Genomic DNA, 19039 nt, shown 5'->3' on the forward strand with positions numbered 1-19039 from the left:
GTGCTGCTCGGCCGTTACCCCTTGCCAAAAACAACCAGAAGATAATTAACATAACTTCGCCTCATGAAAATAAATGGTGATCATGCATTTGCTGCATTTAAGCCATTCTTTATACCACTGCCACAAAGACTGAAAAATAATGGCGCTGAAGACCTGGTGATTTATGGACTTGTATTTGAGGAATCAAGTTGTTTTTTTCCCTAGGCTTTGGGAGTCTTTGCGGAGCTTGCACAGACCACACACAAACTCTTCCCTATTGACCCAAATTAGCATGTAATGAACTTTGTTGGGAAACGATCTAAGCAATCTTTCCTTTAATCAATACAAAGCTGTCAATTTGGGAAGTGACCTGATCCTTTGTGAAATATATTCACATCTCCTGACTCCATGAAACCAACAAAATCTTGATCACAGACAGTCACTTTTATGCAAGGAGCCACTTAAAACCCGGCTGATTGATTAGGATATAGTATGTGGAGTGAGCAATCTACATTTATGGGCATTACAGCTTTGGGAAGTCCAGTTGTATTTAAATGCTCCATTGAGGTAAAATACACAATAACATAACCCTGTGAGGGGTGCAGTAGTACACACCGATTTTTAATAGCTTATTAAAATAATTCAGTTCACTCAACAAATAGTGTTCAAACATTTCTTCCGTCGTACTTTACAATGGTGATAAAATTTGTAGTCATAGGTTACATTCAGTTCAAGGTATAATGGTGTAATTATTTTACTTTTGTTGACAGGTAGCTTTGAAGATATTAAAATGTACTACCAGAATTCAGAAGCTTCTCAGCAGAAAGTCAATGTCTCAGAAGTGCTGAACAACTCAAAAACTACAAGAGAAAAGGCAACTGCCTTGTTAGACAAAGTAATGTTGATTGATAGAGGTGAAATTTATGCACTAAAGAAAAAGACGAAACTATTGGATTTGAGTGTTGTAAATAACAAGGTGAGTCCTGCATGTATTAAAACCATTTCAAGGAAATGTGGTCTGTCTGGTTAACAATAATTTAAGGGCATAGAATTATAATATATTAAGAAAAATCAGATTCATTTCATTACAGACTTATTAATAGGTGAGCCTGTTTAACATACCAAAAAACATTGAAAATTCCAGTGCAAACTATAGACACAGCATATTGGAGATTTTAACTTATATAACCATCCATTCTCAACTAACACACCAGCATACTATAGTAATAAGAACAAATAGATCTCCCACATACGTACTTTAGGACCAATTTTAACCCTGCCTGAGCGGCAGAAGCCAGGCAGGCAGGCAGGCAGTTAAAATGGTCCAGGAGATTACATGCACCTGAAGGTTCTGATCTTAACCTGCTCTTCTGAGCAGGCGAGAGGGACACTCATTATACGCCAGTGGGATCCTTCTTTAAATATGTAGATCGAGCTCCAAAGATGTTACTGGGGCTCAACTGCAATTTTAACTGGAGGCCTGCGCGGGGAAGCCGTTGTGGCTTCCCGACTTGGCCAGCCCATCAGGAAGAGGAGCCAGGACCAGATGAGGCCCAAAAAGGTAAGTGGACCTTCTTTTTTTTTAAACTTTCCTTGTAGGGACAGGAGAAGTTTTCTCCCCTCTCCCACCGCAAGGCCCTCTCGAACCCTCTCCCAACTACTTATCTGAGTGCCGGGGTCCGTTCTTTCGAGTCCCCAACTGCAGCCTCCTGCCGCCCAATATCATGCTCCATCTACTGGGTTCGGGAGGGAGACTATGCAGATGAAGGAGTTAAAATCTTATGTCCTCGCCCTGCCAAGGGTCGGACATTTTGCTGTCTGCCTCAGCCCCCGCCCGCACGGCTTCCACTCCCAGTCAAAATCGGGGCGTTTGTCTCATGTTGCAGAATGTCTGTCTGCTTTTCAGGCGGTCATGTGCCAAACTATTGTAAAATATATTAAAAATTTCCAACGGCAACTTCCTTCAAACTCCATTCTCCACACTCCATTCTTCTATCTGGTACATTTTTCAGATTTCTGAACTACAGTTTAAGCTTTCTTTAAATGGATACTTCAAGTTCCCAGGCATTGTTCTAGTTTTCTAGTTTCTAGAAAATGCCGAACCATCTGACCTTCAATGGCACCACCATTGCTGCATTTCCCACTATCAACATCTTGGTGGTCACCATTGCTGAGAATCTTAACCGGACCAGCCATATCAACAGCGTGATTACAAGAACATGGTAGAATCTGGATACTCTGGAATGAGTGGCTCCCCTCCTGACCTCTCCACCATCTACAAAGATCAAATCAGAAGTGTGATTGAATACCCACTTGGATGGGTGCAGCCAGAACAACATTCAGTAGTGTCGACACCATCCAGGACAGAGCCACTGAACTCAATATCCACCTTAAAATACCAGCGTACTGTGGCCACAGTATGTATTATCTACAGGATGGACCGTAGCAATTCACTGAGCTTCCTTCTATAGCACTTAACAAAACAAAATATATTTCCTGGTCATTTATTTCATTGCTGATTGTGGAACTTTGCTATGAGCAAATTGGCTGCTGCATTTGCCTGAATTATAACAGTGACTACACTTCAAAAGTACTTCACTGGCTGTGAAGCACTTTGAGACATGCTGAGATTGTGAAAGTCGCTATCTTAATTTATTAATTTCTTTTCTTTTCTCCAGCGCTCTATCTGGTACTTCATTCCAAGAGTTGCTCAGTCATTCCGTGAAGAAGAATTTCCTGATATTAGTCCTGATGATTACCTTTTACTGGTTGAATAGTGTCCCTTCGTTTCACTCCCACTATTTAATTTAAAGTAATATTCTTAATTTACTTTTCCCATTCCTTTGACTATCTTACTTGCCTCTATAAGATCATTTCTCGGTCAGCTCCTTTCCAGGCTAAAGAACAAAAACTTCTCCAGTTTTTTCTCATAACTCAGACCCCTAACACAGACAATCAGCCTTGTAACTCTTCTCTGCATTGCCTCCAATGTTTTAACCTCTCCTTTGTATTTCGGCAGCCTGAACTGAACACAGTATTCCAGTTCACATTTGAATAAACCAATGTACAGTTTGACTTATATTTAACTGTTTTGGCTATGTTGATTCACTGCTCTGCATTGATTGGACATGTTTCATGTCGAGTCTACTAACACTCCTCAGTCTCTTTAAACTTCATCGTTAGTTATTTCAACACCTTTCCTGGAGTACATGTGTTGCTTATTTTTCCATCTTATATACAACACTTTGCACTTGTCTGCGTTAAATTTCATCCAGCATTGTTCTGCCCACTTACATATTTTGTCCAACTTATTCTGTCATTTCTGAGCTCCCTTTTACAATTCCACTGCACCTCCTAGTTTGGTATCATCTGCAAGTTTGACCGCTTTGCAATGTGTTTCTGAATCCAAGTCATTTATGTAAATTAGAAACAATAGCAATCTCACGACCAAGTCCTGCGGCACTCCACTCTTTATTTTCCCCCCTCCGATTTAACTCCTCTAATGAGTATTCATTGATTCCTACACCCTTCAGCCACTTTCTCAATCATTCCCAACGTTTACCCTGAATCCCCGCAGCTTTGAATTTAACTAACAGCCTTTTAAATGGAACTTTCTCAAACTTTAGCCCTATGGTGTTTAAAACAGCAGAAATCCTGGCTTTCTACTGGTAGAATTCTTAATGTAGTAATATAGTACCACTGCCTACAGAACTAAAAAATGTCATTTTTCTCAACGTTAGACCATTTTCCAATTTGGAGCAGTTGCCGATACAGCAACCAAGTGTTTCTGGTCTTATGCAACATGATTTAATTTCCGAGGCACCATAACGTACTGGAATAGACACAATAGTCTTACCATTCTTGTGACTGTTCTACTCTAAAAGGTAGCAAATCTAGTGAGATTGATCAAAACTGTACTATTCCAAGATAATATTTCAATTACAATTAAAGAAAATAAAGAGTAAACACTACTTTTAAGCTACACAATAAAAATTGTAGAGAACTGCTTCTTTAGGATTTGCTACTTAATAGGAGTGGACTGCCTACAATAATGTTGAGAATAGTTTGAGATCCTGCCTGTATTGGAATAATATGCTTAAACAGAATAGATTATATTTGGCTTACACATTACTAAGACTTCGTAGAAATATCCAGAATGAATTTTTGTGACGTTCTGTTTCAAACAACCAAAAAAATTCAATGCAGTTTTAATTTAATTTGCCATGTTGTATATCACATTTAAAATTATTTTCTTTACTTAACATTTGAAGATTTGTGGAGCACATGGAAACTTATCATGTGATGAAGATCTGTGTGGAGGAGCTTTATGTCGTGACGATTTTGGAAATAAAAAATGTGGCGGCGCATATTGTAACGGAGCTCTGTCTGTGGCAAATGATGTAAAAACCAGAGCTGAAGAAACAAGAGATCAGATGAACCAGCTCCTAAAAAAACTGCAGAATACAATAAACAAGGTAACTATGTGTTACAGTTTCAGGTTTTTATAAAGAACTATCTTCTTGACCAACTAGCTCGTTTATGTCAAGAAATTCAGAATGGCTTTAACTTTGTACACTAGTAATCTAGCCTTCTTTTTTTTTCTAGATTGATTCCATCAGAAATATAACACAAGAAACTAAGGACAAGGCAACCAAATTATCAGATAAAGTAGCTAAGACTAAGGATGAACTTGAAAAGGAAAAGCAAGAAACCAAAGTCATCATCAGAAAAGCGAAAGAGTTTCTCACAGGTACTTAGTCCTATTTGCTGCCAGTTGCTATCTTTATTGTATCCAATCCCATTGGATTCTGAAAAGACTTATATATGAATAATGACACGTGGCTGTGGTATCATAGGGCAACTGGTACATGTTGAACATTACCTCAGGAAACAGTCAAGCAGTCAAGGGAGAAGAGAAAATTGGAGGAGAAAAATTGGCGAGGAAAAAGAACAAGCTGAATTTGAAGGAGGAAAAAAGAATAACTACAGAAAATTAAAGTTCCTGAGCTGCTGCAGCCTTAGAAATGTCATGCTAAGAAAGGCAACTGTTCTAGAATGAATAGGTGATACAGCTTTTCTGGAGTTTTGCAACTTGATTTTCCCTTGGGCAAAGGCTACGGAAAGTTTGCCAACCTTCCCTCTGATGATTAAATGAGAGTAGATCTATGATTGGATTGTACACAAATGTGAAAGGAAAGGACTTAATGGGCTAAAGGGTATTTTATTCTTCTGTGCTTTCTTGTGTTCTTGGGAGGAGTGGAAAGTATTAAACTCTGATCCCAAGGGTGTACATATCTAGTTTGGAAAATTGTAAATTGCCTTCTCTTAGGCAGGCCTGCCCTATTGTACAATAGTATATTAACACTGTTTAATTCAGTACAAAAATTAAGAGTTTGTGGTAATTACACCGAAAGTACGGCTTCTGCCAAACTAGCCATTCAATATAAGCAGTGGCGGTATGGACTCACTACTACAAAAATGATGATTCTACCTCAGATTGTTTAAGAAATGTGTTCTTTATATTTCTTTTGAACTCCACTGAGTCCTCTGTTAAAGATAACTTGTATTTTTACACTTTCTCCTCCAATTCAAGCCGACAGTGTTTCTTCTGAAGATCTTGAAAAAATTGCAAACTATGTTCTTTCCATCAAGTTACCCATTACTCCTGAAGAAGTGAAGAACAAAAGCAAACAAATTCAGGACATTCTTTCTGAAATTAAAGACATCGATAAAGAAATGGAACGACTAAACAACCACTCTCAAGAAGCAAAGACGCTTTTGAAACGTGCAATGAAAGCTGAGTATGTAGTGTTATATTTAAATAATCTGCATTGTTTATTAATATTCTATAACCTTCTGATTACAGTTTATGGCATCTTCACTTTTTATTTAGAATATTCCCTAAGTTGTTGAAATATACATCACAACCTTAACCGTTGCCAGAAAAATGTAGACCAAAGAGTTTGTATGTTTATGATCTCATGTTACTTAGTTATCACATAATCAAACTCATGTACACTAAATTCTTTGCAAGTGTGGTCCATGGAAAACAGAAAATATTACTTATTGTAGCCTTTGTTAAAGGAACCTTGTTGTCCCGTCAACTGATTTAGGTAGATGTGTAGTGTCTGGAAAATTGTGCATCTTCTCTTAGCCACAGTGGCTAAAGTATATCAACGAAAGAAGATACAATTTGCATTTATACTGTAATTTTAATGTAGGAAATGCCCAAAGGTGCCTTACAGAGCAGGAATGGATGCTACATGATAGTAGAAGAGTTAGGAGAGATGACTGAAAGCATGGTCAAAAAGATAGGTGTTTAGGAGGCATTTGAAGGCAGTTGGAGAAGCAGTAAGGCAGAGGTGAGAGAGTTCCAGAGTAGGGTTGGGATAGCTGAAGGTTCTGCCATGGGTGGTGGATTGGGAGGGGGTGGGAGGGGAGATGCATAGGTCACTAGAACTGGAGGACCAAAGAGCACTGGCTGGGATACATGGCTGGAGGGGATTGCAGTGGTACAGTGGGGTGGAGCCATGGAGAAATTTGTAAATGACAATCAGGATTTGGGGATATGGAGTCAATAGAGGTCCATGAGGATAGAGGTCATGAGCGAACTGAATTAGTGCAGGACAGGATATGGGCAGCAGAGTTTAGGACAAGCTGCACTTTGTAAATGGTGAAACTCGAGGGGCAAATAAGGAAAGCATTGGAGAAGTGTGGATATCATGTAAATGTGCACAAAGATTTTAGTGGCAACGGGGATAGGAAAAGGCAAAGGCAGTGATATCATGGAGATGGAAGCTCAGAATTGAATGGGGCACCGACAATGCTCAATCTGAGTGACCAGCTGGAGAGGGGCATGTAAATGGAGCAAAGGTATTGAGTTTTTAATGGTAGTCAATAAGTTGGCTTTATTCTCCCCAGTTTGGAGTTGAAGGAAGTTCTGGCTCATCCACAACAAATAGTTTGACAAAACGGATATTGTCATGGTATTGAGGTGGTGGAGAGATGGAGTTGAGTGTTGTCAAAATATAGATGAAAGTTACTTCCTGCCTAAGGATAATGTCACCAAGGATCTATGTTGCCCAAATAGCCTTTGCAAAGGCTGAAACCTACATCAAAAATTTTAGCACCATTTAATTTTAAGGGCTGCTTACCTGTGATTTTATAGGTTTCTTTGGCAAGTTTCCAACAATATGTCGCAGGAACTCATTCGCACCATGAAAATGAAGCTAATTCCACAAAATCTGACAGAGTCTGCACACAAATGGTTGGGTGGGTACTAATAATACACCACCCAACTATTGCACAATCTACCTCAGGACCTCATAATGATTGAGTTTAACAGATATGTGCAATTGTCTTATCATATTGCTCCCTGTCTTGCCCATGGTATGACTGAATCTGAATATATGATCCTGCACAGCATTATTTTAAACATTAGCAATCAGACATGAATCTGTTTACATTTTAAAGGTCTGATTGTGTATTAATTTTCCATGGTATATCAGTACTACAGTAAATTCTATATGTGAATTCTTAGAAAAGCGGCTCAAGAGATCCCAAGCCCAAAGGAACTACAGAAAGATCTGGACAAAGTTAAAGAAGTCCAAAAAGAAGTCTCAGACACAATAGAGAAGATCACTAATAACCTAAAGGGTGCCCAGACTAAGATTTCACAGGTAAATAGGAAGGACCTCAATTCTAATTAAAAGTTTAATCTATAACATTAGAATCCAGATATTCATGAGAAGATGTTCATTTTTTTATCAGCATGTCAGTTATTCTTTACTAGGTCTTAGTCCCAATGTATAATATTAAATAATACAAGAGTTATATTTTGGATGGATTATAATAGACAATAGAGATAACAGAGAGCACCACATGGCTAAGATTCTGATAAAAAGCTATGGCATTCTTAAAGGATTCGAATGATATTATCAGCCATGAACTGAACCCAACAATGTCACCTTGCTTGTGTACATTCCCGTTTTGTTTTATATATATTTCCAATTTTTTTGTATAATTTTTTCTTTTACTGTGTAAAGGATTAATTTTACACTTAGGGTTCATAGCTTTACACAATGATCCCATAGCAGCAAGTTTGATAGTTGCATTTTTTAAAAAGGCAGATGACTGCTCATTTTGGTAACTGTTGAGGAAGGGGAAATGGGTATCAATAGACCATCTCTCCCAGCATAGGAGTTAAAAATATTTCTATGGTTCATAATCTATCATATTTCTTGAAGAACTATGTAGATTAATATAGACCTCAGGGGAATCATTGCTCAGTTTGCTAAGTGTAGCATTCTTTTCAACTGCATTTACGTAGATGTCACACAGCAATTATATCAACCCTCTCCTCTCAGTTTAAAATTTAGATTTTTTTTATATATATATATATAAAATCATCATTTCTTACCTGGTTTAGCCCTTTTTCCCTTTTTGAACATAGATGTTACATTGGCAACCCTCTAGTCCTCTGGCATAAATTCCATATCTAAAGATGTTTGAAAGATTATGGTCAGAGCCTCCCCTATTTCTTCTCTAACTTCCCTTAGCATTCCACAATGTATGCCATCGGGCCCAGTGCCCTTTCCACTTTGAGTTCCACCATTTTTTCAGTATTCCTTAACTGTAGTTATCCTATCTAATTTCCACTTGCATACTCTTCTTTGAAAACTGAAGCAAAGTACTTATTTAGTATCTCTGTTATTCCTTCATCCTGCATAAGATTTCATTTTTCATTTCTAACCAGCTCTACCCTTTGTTTAACTATTCTTTTACTTTTTATGTGGTTATAAAATCCTTTATTATTTCCCTTTATGTTACCTGCCAGTCTTTCTTCATACCCTCTCTTAGCATTTCAAACCTTTTTTGCTTCCCTCCTAAATTCTCTATACTTCGTTTGAATCTCTTTTGTGTTATCAGATCTAGAGTTGTCATACGCCTCTTTAAGTTGTGTTTTAATTTGAATTTCTTGTAATACTGAAACTCATGCTAGTCAGTGAAAGATCACTAATTTGCAATTTTTCTCGACTTAAAATGTTTAGGCTTTCATATTTTAACTTCTTCTTGACAGCTTAATGAGAAAACTACATCAATTGCTGACAACCTCATGCATTTAATGAACAAGCTAATAAAGTTACAAAATGAAACTGAAGAACTGAAAGACAAGGCCCATAACAACAAGATAGTGACTGAAAAGGCAATGGAAAAAGCCAACGAAGCAAAGACTCACGCTGAGGAAGCTGAACAAGTAATTATTTTAATCTTATCTTTGTAAAATTGTAATGCAATGTTACTTGCTAAATCCTATGATTCCAACTGTGAGTAAAAACTAACTGTAGGTACAATGATGCTTATTATTTTATTTCTAGTTGGTGTATCAGGAATGTACCCAACAATTAACATCTCTTGGTGGAAACCCAGTGGTGCAGCAGACTAGCACATTGTATTTTCACCTCTGAGGCCTTGGTTTAAGCCACACCAATGGGAAGCAAATCTCTTGTTTTCTGCCAGGTAAAGGCTTAGATTGTCCTCTGAGGCCGGGTTTCCACATCCACAGAGTTATGTAGCACCATGGATAGATAGTTGATGGGGAACTAAAGATTTAGGGTTAATGGATTTTGCTCAGAATGGACAAGGCCATAAAGCCATGGAGAGAAAGCCATAAAAAGGGCAAAGGGGTAATAATAAATTTGTACAAGGCAATGTTTAGGCCACATTTAGAGAGACCATTGCATCTTTGGGAAAAATGAATAAACATTTGAATATAGGAGTAAAAATAGAGAACAGAACTGTGAGATTTTTTAAAAATTGCTCCAGCAATGAGCTGACTGGAGCCTGAATGACCTCCTGTGTGTAAAGTTCTATTGTTCTATGGTTTTAAACCATTACAACGTTTTTCTCAATTAATAGATCTGGTATTTGTAAATTATATGATTTGTTTGAAGACATATTTATGTTTTGATTATTGAAGGAATTTCAAAAATTGAATGAGGCTTATGAAAAATTAAGCAAACTGCAAGTACAGGAGATTCCAACTGATGGAAAACAAAAAGCAGAACAATTACAACAAGAGGCTTCTAATCTGGCAAAAGACCTGAAAGATAAACTGAAGAGATTTACAGGTAGGTGGCCATTGTTAACTGCAGCAGCATGAAGAAATGTGTTTGATGATTTGGATGGAGTCCAGTCTCTTCATTATTGTCCAGGTGTTTTATTCATCTATTAATCATGGATTTTTAAAAAATACAGTGTAAGCTGTGGAAAGACACAACTTGTGCTTTGCTGAGCATACACACGATGCCAGCATGGTTTCTAAGAATAGAATTTTCAGCCAATCTTCCACTAACACAACCAGAGATGGGCGATAAATATCAGCCTTGCCATCGACGCTCACATCCCACACATGAATTTTTTTAAAAGATCAAGTCTCTCACCGTGTTGAAGAATGTCAAATTAGGCAATTATTGGCAGCAGTTACAACCTACTTTAAACTGATAATGATTGTTCACTATGGCTATAACTTCTCTGCCACACACAAAGCTTGGATCTAATCAAACGAGGTTTAAAAAGTATGCCGAAAACTCTTTTCTCGCCATTTTGATTGGGATAGCTTTAGCCATTTTGTTTCTAAGGCGGAACATAATGAGCCAAAGATCGAGGGATAATGTTTCAGTAGAGCTACTTATCTAGGTGTAAGGATTTGTGGGTGAAGAATGAACCCTGAAAAGCAGTGTTTGCAGAAGTTCAGGCTAAATGAGGGAGATAGTATGATTGTGAGATGTACTTTAATTGCTGCACAGCTGCTCACTATTTCTGTGAATCCTTTTGTTCTACCTTTACTATTGGAAGTTACAGCTACCTTCAATGATCTTCCCTCAGAGTCCTTCCAAGCTACTGTTTGAAATTATGTTGGCATTGCTCAGAGCATAATGTGAAATGGTTTTAAGGAGGTGATTATAGTGTGTTTTTCAAATCTCATTAACTTTCTAAAAAGAGGAAGATCACTTCTCAAGGCATCCAAATTTGATGCACAGGATTTCCAAAGATTCAGGGTATCCTGGATTGAATGTGTATACAATGATACAGGCACTATCTGAAAATCATTACACTCTCTAAGTATTGTGTAGTCTACATCAGAGCGTGACACAGGAAACATATCGAAAATGTCAGCAGCAAGGGGGAAGAAACAGAAGACTAATAATCTAATAGTGAGGACAACAGATGGTAAATAATGATATAACGAGCCAGAATTTGCCGTCAAAATAGCGGTGAGGCTAATGGCACTTGCCTTTATTTATGCACAAATGGTATGGCAACTTCAGGCTAGGTGCAGATGCGCGGTTAAACGTGGATATCCAAAAGTCACTGTCCGAGTTGCGCCGTTCCGCCATTAGCTTTGCGAAAACGGCATCTCGCTGTCTGCCTCACCATTGAAATGCATTGAATGGCGTGAAGTTGCTGCATTTGCGCGTTAGATAGGAACTAAACTTGCCACAGAAAGTTAAGTCCAGTCATTTCAAGTCTAAGTACCCTTTTGATGACTTGGTAAGGTATTAATTACTGCCAATCAATCTCTCCAGCACTGAAAATTAACTATTACAAGTTTGGAGTTTCATTCCTTCAGATTTTAATTGTTGTTGGAGATTTTAAAAATGTTAAATTTTTTTTAAACTTTTCCTTTCTGTCTCTTTTTTTTCCCCCTCTCTCTCTTAATCTAATCTTTCTTTCCCTCTTTTTATACTTGATTTGACATTGAATTCATCCACTCTAATTTACACTTCCTTCTCAGTCCTTGCACTGTTAATTTCACAATTCTTCAATCTGATTGGTTAAGGAGATACACTGGTTAAGGAGATACACAGGTGCTTGTCCTGTTCACTCAGATCCCAGTTGCCCTGTTTCCCCCACTGTTACATTATCAGCTCGCATTTTTAGCTACTTGCCACACAAAAAAAGTAAAACCGTAAGTGTGCAAGAGCAAGTCTAATTAACAGCAGACGCCACTAGCTGCCTTGCTACAGCAAATTATGGCTCATTACTAACTTTTATTATTTTTTTCTGCATTTACAGACCTGGAGAAGAGGTTACAAGATGGAAATAAGAAAATAAAAGAAAGAGCAGATTATTTGTCTGACCTAGAAATAAATGTGACCAGCATTAAACAGTTTATTGAAGAGAAGACCAATTTCTACAATAAATGTCAGCCATAGTAAACTATAGTCGCATACCTTTTTATAAACATCACTTATTCTTTGTAACTTTTAATATCAAGATTTTATATAATATAAAAGCGTATAAAATTTTAAAGAACACTAACATTAATGTGAAAATGTGATATTTTGTCAGAAAGGCTACATGTTTTGCTGTCCACAATCAAATCACATTAGCAACATAAGCTCATTATATAAAAATGTGTCGTGTATGTTGTCTCCTTGATTATTCATTCAAAATGACTATTGTTACAAATTGCACAGTTTTGCAAAATTGAAATAAAAGGAATGGTTTTGAGCACAAATGCAAATATTTAATTATATACCTCTGCCAACAATTTAATCATACGCAAAACTCACAAGATGAAATAACTCCCTAACACAATGGACTTCCAGTCACCTGGTGACATCATTCACCTGATATAACTCATTATCTACTCACCCTCAATAATCTCTTTACTTTATAAGTTCCTGTATTTTGCTCTTTTTCTTTAAGCTTACTGATTAACAGACATGCTTTTGCATCTCTTCCCTAATCTATTATATCTGGCTTTCTCGTTTAAAATATTTTTTTTTTACTTTTGGCGACCCGCAGCTAATTGGCCCAATGTAAATAAGGTCGGGGCCACAAAATCGCGACCGCTTGTTTCCCATGGGTATGGGCGACTAGCTAGCGCAAGCCGGCAGTTGGTCGCCCTAAAGTTAAAATCTACCCCATGAGTGTCTATTCCGCACATTCATCACTGTTTGTCTGAAGAAGAATTACTTGACATCAGTCCTAAATTTACTTTTTAGTAGTTTGAAGCTGTGCCCCCTTATTCTACTGCTTCAATTTTACCTTTTGTCCGATCCTTTAACAATGTTATATAATTCTATAAGATTGCCTTTCAGCCAACTCATTTCCAGGCTGAAAAGCCATACGCTGGGAATTTCCTTGTGGGTCCTCCCGATTGGCTGCCATTACTTGAGGAGAACTCAGCGGAAACCCTGGTTAGATGCATAGATGGAGTTTCCGCCAAATTAGCGGCGACTGATCGGGAGAATCCCTGAGAAAATTCTCAGCACATGCTTTTCCAGTCTTTCCTCTTAACTCCAGAACCTTGACAGTAGGAATCAGCCTCTTGGCTCTTCTCTGCATTGCCTCCAGCAAGCACTTGAACGTCTGCCTTGTGTCTCGATGACCAAAACTGGACACAGTAGTCAAGATGCAGCCTGAGTAAAGCGCTATAAAGTTTGATCACAACATCCTATGACTATATTCTATTACTTTGGCTACATAATTCAACACTGAATTCAACATGGCTTTGTTGGACTGCATTACTTGGATATATTGAATGTTGAGTTTGCTGACACTCTCAGGTCGCTTTCAGCTTCATCTGTAACTATTTCAACACCATTCATGGAATGTGTGTTGTACTTATTTTTCCTTCCTATATGCAGTACTATACACTTGTCCACATTAAATTTCAACAGCCTTTGATCCAGCCACTTAAGTATTTTGCCCAACTTCTTCTGTAATTTATGAGCTGCCTCCTCCAATTCCAGTGGCGCTCCTAGTTTCATATCACGTACAAATTTGACCACTTGCTGTAAGTTTCTGAAACAAGTAATTTATGTAAATAAGAAATTCTAGTTATAGAATCATGGAAATTTTTGGCACAGAAGGAGGCCATTCGGCCCATTGTGTCTGCGCGGCCGAAAAAGAGCCATCCAGCCTAATCCCACTTTCCAGTTATTGACCTCTCTGCTAAGGGAAGTAGGTCCTTCCTGTCCATTCTATCTAGGCCCCTCATAATTTTACACACCTCAATTAAATCTCCCCTCAACTTCCTCCGTTCCATGGAAAACAACCCCAGCCTATCCAATCTTTCTTCATAGCTAAAATTCTCCAGTCCTGGCAACATCCTTGTAAATCTCCTCTGTACCCTCTCTAGCACAATCACATTTTTCCTGTAATGTAGTGACCAGAACTGTACGCAGTACTCTAGCTGTGGCCTAACTAGTGTTTTATACAGTTCTAGCATAAAACTCCCTGCTCTTACACTCTATGCCTCAGCTAATAAAGGAAAGTATCCTGTATGCCTTCTTAACCACCTTATCTACCTGTCCTGCTACCTTCAGGGATCTGTGGGCATGCACTTCAAGGTCCCTCTGTTTCTCTACACCTCTCAGTATCCTCCCCATTTATTGTGTATTCCCTTGCCTTGTTTGCCCTACCCAAATGCATTACCTCACACTTCTCCGGATTGAATTGAATTTGCCATTTTCCTGCCCATTGGTATCTTCCTGCAGTCTACAGCTTTCCTCCTCGCTATCAACCACACGGCCAATTTTTGTATCATCTGCAAACTTCTTGATCAAGCCCCTCACATTCAAGTCCAAATCATTAATATATACCACAAAAAGCAAGGGACCTAGTACTGAGCCTTGCGGAACCCCAATGGAAACAGCCTGACAGTCACAAAAAAACCCGTCGACCATTACCCTTTGCTTCCTGCCACTGAGCCAATTTTGGATCCAACTTGCCACTTTCCCTTGGATCCCATGGGCTTTTACTTTTCTGACCAGTCTGCTATGTGGGACCTTGTCAAAAGCCTTGCTAATATCCATGTAGACTAATCCGCTACCGCTACCCTCATCGACTCTCCTTGTTACCTCCTCAAAAAATTGAATCAAGTTAGTCAGACACGACCTTCCCTTAACAAATCCACGCCTTTCTAAATGACAATTAATACTGTCCATCAGAATTGTTTCCAATAATTTGCCCACCACCAAGATTAGGCTGACTGGCCTGTAATTACTTGGTCTATCCCTTTCTCCCTTTTTAAACAATGGTACAATGTTAGCAGTCCTCCAGTCCTCCGGCACCATTCCTGTACCCAGAGAGATTGGAAAATGATGGTCAGAGCCTCTGCTATTTGCTCCCTTGCTTCCCTTAACAGCCTGGGATACATTTCATCCAGGCCTGGCGATTTATCTACTTTCAAAGATTCTAAACCCCTTAATACTTCCTCACTATGTTTATCCCAGGCAATATTTCACACTCCTCCTCCTCATCTACAATGTCTGCATCGTTCCTCTCTTTTGTGAAGACAGACGCAAAGTATTCATTAAGAACCATACCCACATCTTCTGCCTCCACACACAGGTTACCTTTTTGGTCTCTAATAGTCCATACTCTTTCCTTAGTTATTCTCTTGCTATTTATGTATTTATTAAACATCTTTGGGTTTTCCTTGATTTTACTTACCAATATTTTTTTCATGCCCTCTCTTTGCTTTCCTAATTTCCTTTTTAATTTCACCCCTGCACTTTCTATACTCTTCTAAGCTTTCTGCAGTATTGAGCTCTCAATATCTGACATAAGCTTCTCTTTTTTGCCTTATCCTACCCTTTATGCTCCTTGACATTCAAGGGGCTCTAGATTTGGGAGTCCCACCCTTTTTCTTTGTGGGAACATACTTGCTCTGAACCCTCACTATCTCTTCCTTGAATGCCTCCCACTGCTCTGACACTGATTTGCTTTCAAGTAGCTGTTTCCAGTCCACTTTTGATTAATCACATCTCAGTAGTCCCACAACCAAGCACCAGGACACCTCATTCAATAATGCACTCTCACCTCAACATAACTGCTCTAATGAATGCTCATCATTTTCTATCCTTCAGTTTCTTATCCAACAACAACAACTTACATTTATATAGCACCTTTGACGTAGTAAAACGTCCCAAGGCGCTTTCCATTCATTACCCTGAATTACTATAATTTTAAGTAATAACCTTTCATATGGAAATATGTTAAAAGCCTTTTAGAAGTCAAGGTACAACACATCATAGGGCTTTCCACAATCCACTTGAGGTGATTATGCAGGATCTTCCCCTTCTGGATCCATGTTGGTTGCTGTTTACTAGGTTATTATAGAGATAATCCTGAAGATTACTCCTGATAATTAATTCCATTATTTTACAAGGAATGGAAATAAGACTGATGGATCTGTAGTTGCCTGTATCTGTCTTGTCACCCTTTTGAATATGGTAAACAATTTTACAACACCAAGTTATAGTCCAGCAATTTTATTTTAAATTCACAAGCTTTCGGAGACTTCCTCCTTCCTCAGGTAAAACATTTACCTGAGGAAGGAGGAAGTCTCCGAAAGCTTGTGAATTTAAAATAAAATTGCTGGACTATAACTTGGTGTTGTAAAATTGTTTACAATTGTCAACCCCAGTCCATCACCGGCATCTCCACATTTTGAATATGGGGCACCACATTAGCCTATTTCCTGTTTACTGGTACTTCTGCCGTTCTTATGCTGATCTGGTTATCCATAGCATCTCTTTAGTGTTAGCCTGGATTTTTTTTCACATTTGAAATGTCTAACCAGGGAAGGTAATTTTGTACTGTTCTACCTCCCACAGGATCAACTTCATTTAAGAAAGAAAGAAAAAACTTGCATTCACATAGTGCCTTTCATAACCTCAGGATGTCTCAAAGTGCTTTATAGCCAAGTAAGTACTTTTGAAATGTAGTCACTGTTGTAATGTAGGAAACAAGGCAGCCAATTTGAGCTCAGCAAGGTCCCACAAACAGCGATGAGATAATGACCAGATAATCTGTTTTTAGCAATGCTGGTTGAGGGATAAATATTGGCCAGAATGGGGGCGGGATGGCAGCGGGGGGAGAGAGGGGGGTAACCCGACTAATAAAATATGTCCGTTTCACACGCGATTGCAAGTGAATTGGTGCCACTTAACGTGGCTTCCGGGTTTGCTGTCCGAAAGCTGCGCAGTGGGCAGACTGCGCACCCGCATGACAGCCCGTCAGCTGGAGCGGCTATATTTAAAGGGCCATTGCTCCAAAGGCTTTAGCTGCAGCAAACACCAGATGAACGCAACATGGAGCAGCACAGGGGCAAGGCTGCTCCGAGATTTAGCAATGCCTCCCTGCAGCAGCTACTGGATGGGGAGAGGAGGAGGAGGGAAGTCTTTTGCCCTGCGGAAGGGAGGAAGCGCCCTGCCTCTGTCACCAAGAAGGCCTGGTTCAAGGTGGCAGACGAGGTCACCAGCAACAGCAACATCGCTCGCACCTGGATCCAGTGCAGGATGTGTTTCAATGACCTAACTAGGTCAGCAAAAGTGAGTACACTTATTGATTCTCCTACATTCCGTGTTTCACATCACCACATCACCAACCCAACTCATTCTGCACTGCCAAGACAACTCCATCACATCACTCCTCATATCCATTTAAGGCTCATCCTCAACTTACCTGCACTTTCTCACCTCCCCATTAGTCACCCCACCACTACCACTCACCCCAATCCTCATCCAATGTGATGGCTCTGTCTCATATTCACCCTTTGAAGCACCTCTTTCATGGTCAGCCTCTACCAAAGCAATGCATTCATTGGTTGGCCACTTCACCATCACTCACGCACATGTCTGTTCTTTCTCCCCTTCTGGGAGAAGAGAGCTCAGAATGCACGCGAGAGGGCGAAGACTGGAGGGGGGCCACAACAAGTAGTGGTCCTCACGCGGAGCAGGAGACACTGGAGATCAGCCGCACCCTCGAGTGCCTGTCCGCTGGGGACGCTGAGACTGGCACCCCACAAACGTCTGGTGACACAACTTTAACATTCATCACACACAATATGAATTGATATTAACAATGCTTGCCATGTTCAACACCTCAGTATGCTCATCGCAACATGACACATCTATGATGATGCTTAATATTACCTTCTGTTCTCTTACAGGCCCTTCAACGACCGCAGTGATGGCAGACGGCAAATCCTCAGAAGACCTGCCGGCATCTGAGGGTGCACCATCATATCATAGCGAGCTATCCACCAGCGCAGATACTCACACCTTGGTGGGTCCCAGTCCTCAGTTAGTTGGGTTGGCACCTGGTGAGTCACCACACAAAAGTGAGCACGAACAGACACTGTTGACAGGGGCAGCTGTGGAGAGTCCACGTCAGCAGGAGCACTCCTCTCCAGGCTCTGCTCAGCTGGATGCAGATGCTGAACCTCGGGGCCATCCTTTAAAAGGAGAATGATCGAGGGACAGCAGCACATTTGCGAGGTACTGGAACAGGTGCCACGCGCACTCTCCACAATAGCGCAGAGGATGGAGGAGTCCAACTCCTGCATGAGTGGCATGGTAGCACAGGTACGTGAGGGAATCTCTGAGATGGTGTCGCAGGGACGTGAGCAACTGTCTGAGATACTGTCACAGGTACGTGCGGGAATGTCTGCGGTGGACAGAAGGCAAGCCTCCTTTGAGCTTCAAGCACGGCTCACAAATGAGTCCATTCAGGCCCTAACACGGTCGTTTGGACTCAGGATGAACAACATTCTGCCACCTTAAACAGGCAGACAGATACTTACAATTGGGCTTCCAAGGCATCATACATGTCCTCCAAACTGTTGTCCAGCAGGGTGGTAGGAGTGATGTGGGCTTGGTCCAGGAGAGGGGTGATGGCAAAAGGGGACATGGAAGTGGGGACGCCACTCAAAGCGCTCACCCCTCTTTGTTGTGCCATGTTGTACAGGACATAACACACAATTATAATGCGTCCCACTCTGTCTGGTGTGTATTAAAGTGCTCCCCCAGAACAATCAAGGCACCTAAATCGCATCTTGAGCAGCCCTATAGCATGCTCAATTGTAGATCTGGTGGCGATGTGGCTGTCGTTATATCGACGCTGTTGCTCGGTGATGGGGTTCCTCAGAGGTTTCATGAGCCACGTGTGCATCCCTTGTCCCCGAGGAGCCAGCCCTTAAGGGTGTTCGGTGCTTGAAAGAGGGGTGGGATGTTGGATTCCCTTAGAATGAAGGAATTGT

At 40.0% G+C, this 19039-nt stretch overlaps 1 protein-coding gene across 1 annotated transcript in view; it reads left to right on the forward strand.

The window, feature by feature from the left end:
- lamb4 (laminin, beta 4) overlaps positions 1 to 12490 on the forward strand; it is a 102488-nt gene extending 89998 nt beyond the window's left edge. The window contains exons 28-35 of the mRNA XM_068004823.1: positions 750 to 955; positions 4251 to 4454; positions 4585 to 4729; positions 5573 to 5780; positions 7520 to 7658; positions 9059 to 9235; positions 9959 to 10109; positions 12058 to 12490. Coding sequence (XP_067860924.1) covers positions 750 to 955; positions 4251 to 4454; positions 4585 to 4729; positions 5573 to 5780; positions 7520 to 7658; positions 9059 to 9235; positions 9959 to 10109; positions 12058 to 12197 — 1370 coding nt within the window. The 3' untranslated portion in view covers positions 12198 to 12490. The remainder of the gene's footprint in view (positions 1 to 749; positions 956 to 4250; positions 4455 to 4584; positions 4730 to 5572; positions 5781 to 7519; positions 7659 to 9058; positions 9236 to 9958; positions 10110 to 12057) is intronic.
- The last annotated feature ends 6549 nt before the right edge of the window (positions 12491 to 19039 follow it).

The sequence above is a fragment of the Heptranchias perlo genome, chromosome 24 (genome assembly GCF_035084215.1).
Source record: "Heptranchias perlo isolate sHepPer1 chromosome 24, sHepPer1.hap1, whole genome shotgun sequence".
NCBI classification, from domain to species: Eukaryota; Metazoa; Chordata; class Chondrichthyes; order Hexanchiformes; family Hexanchidae; genus Heptranchias; species Heptranchias perlo.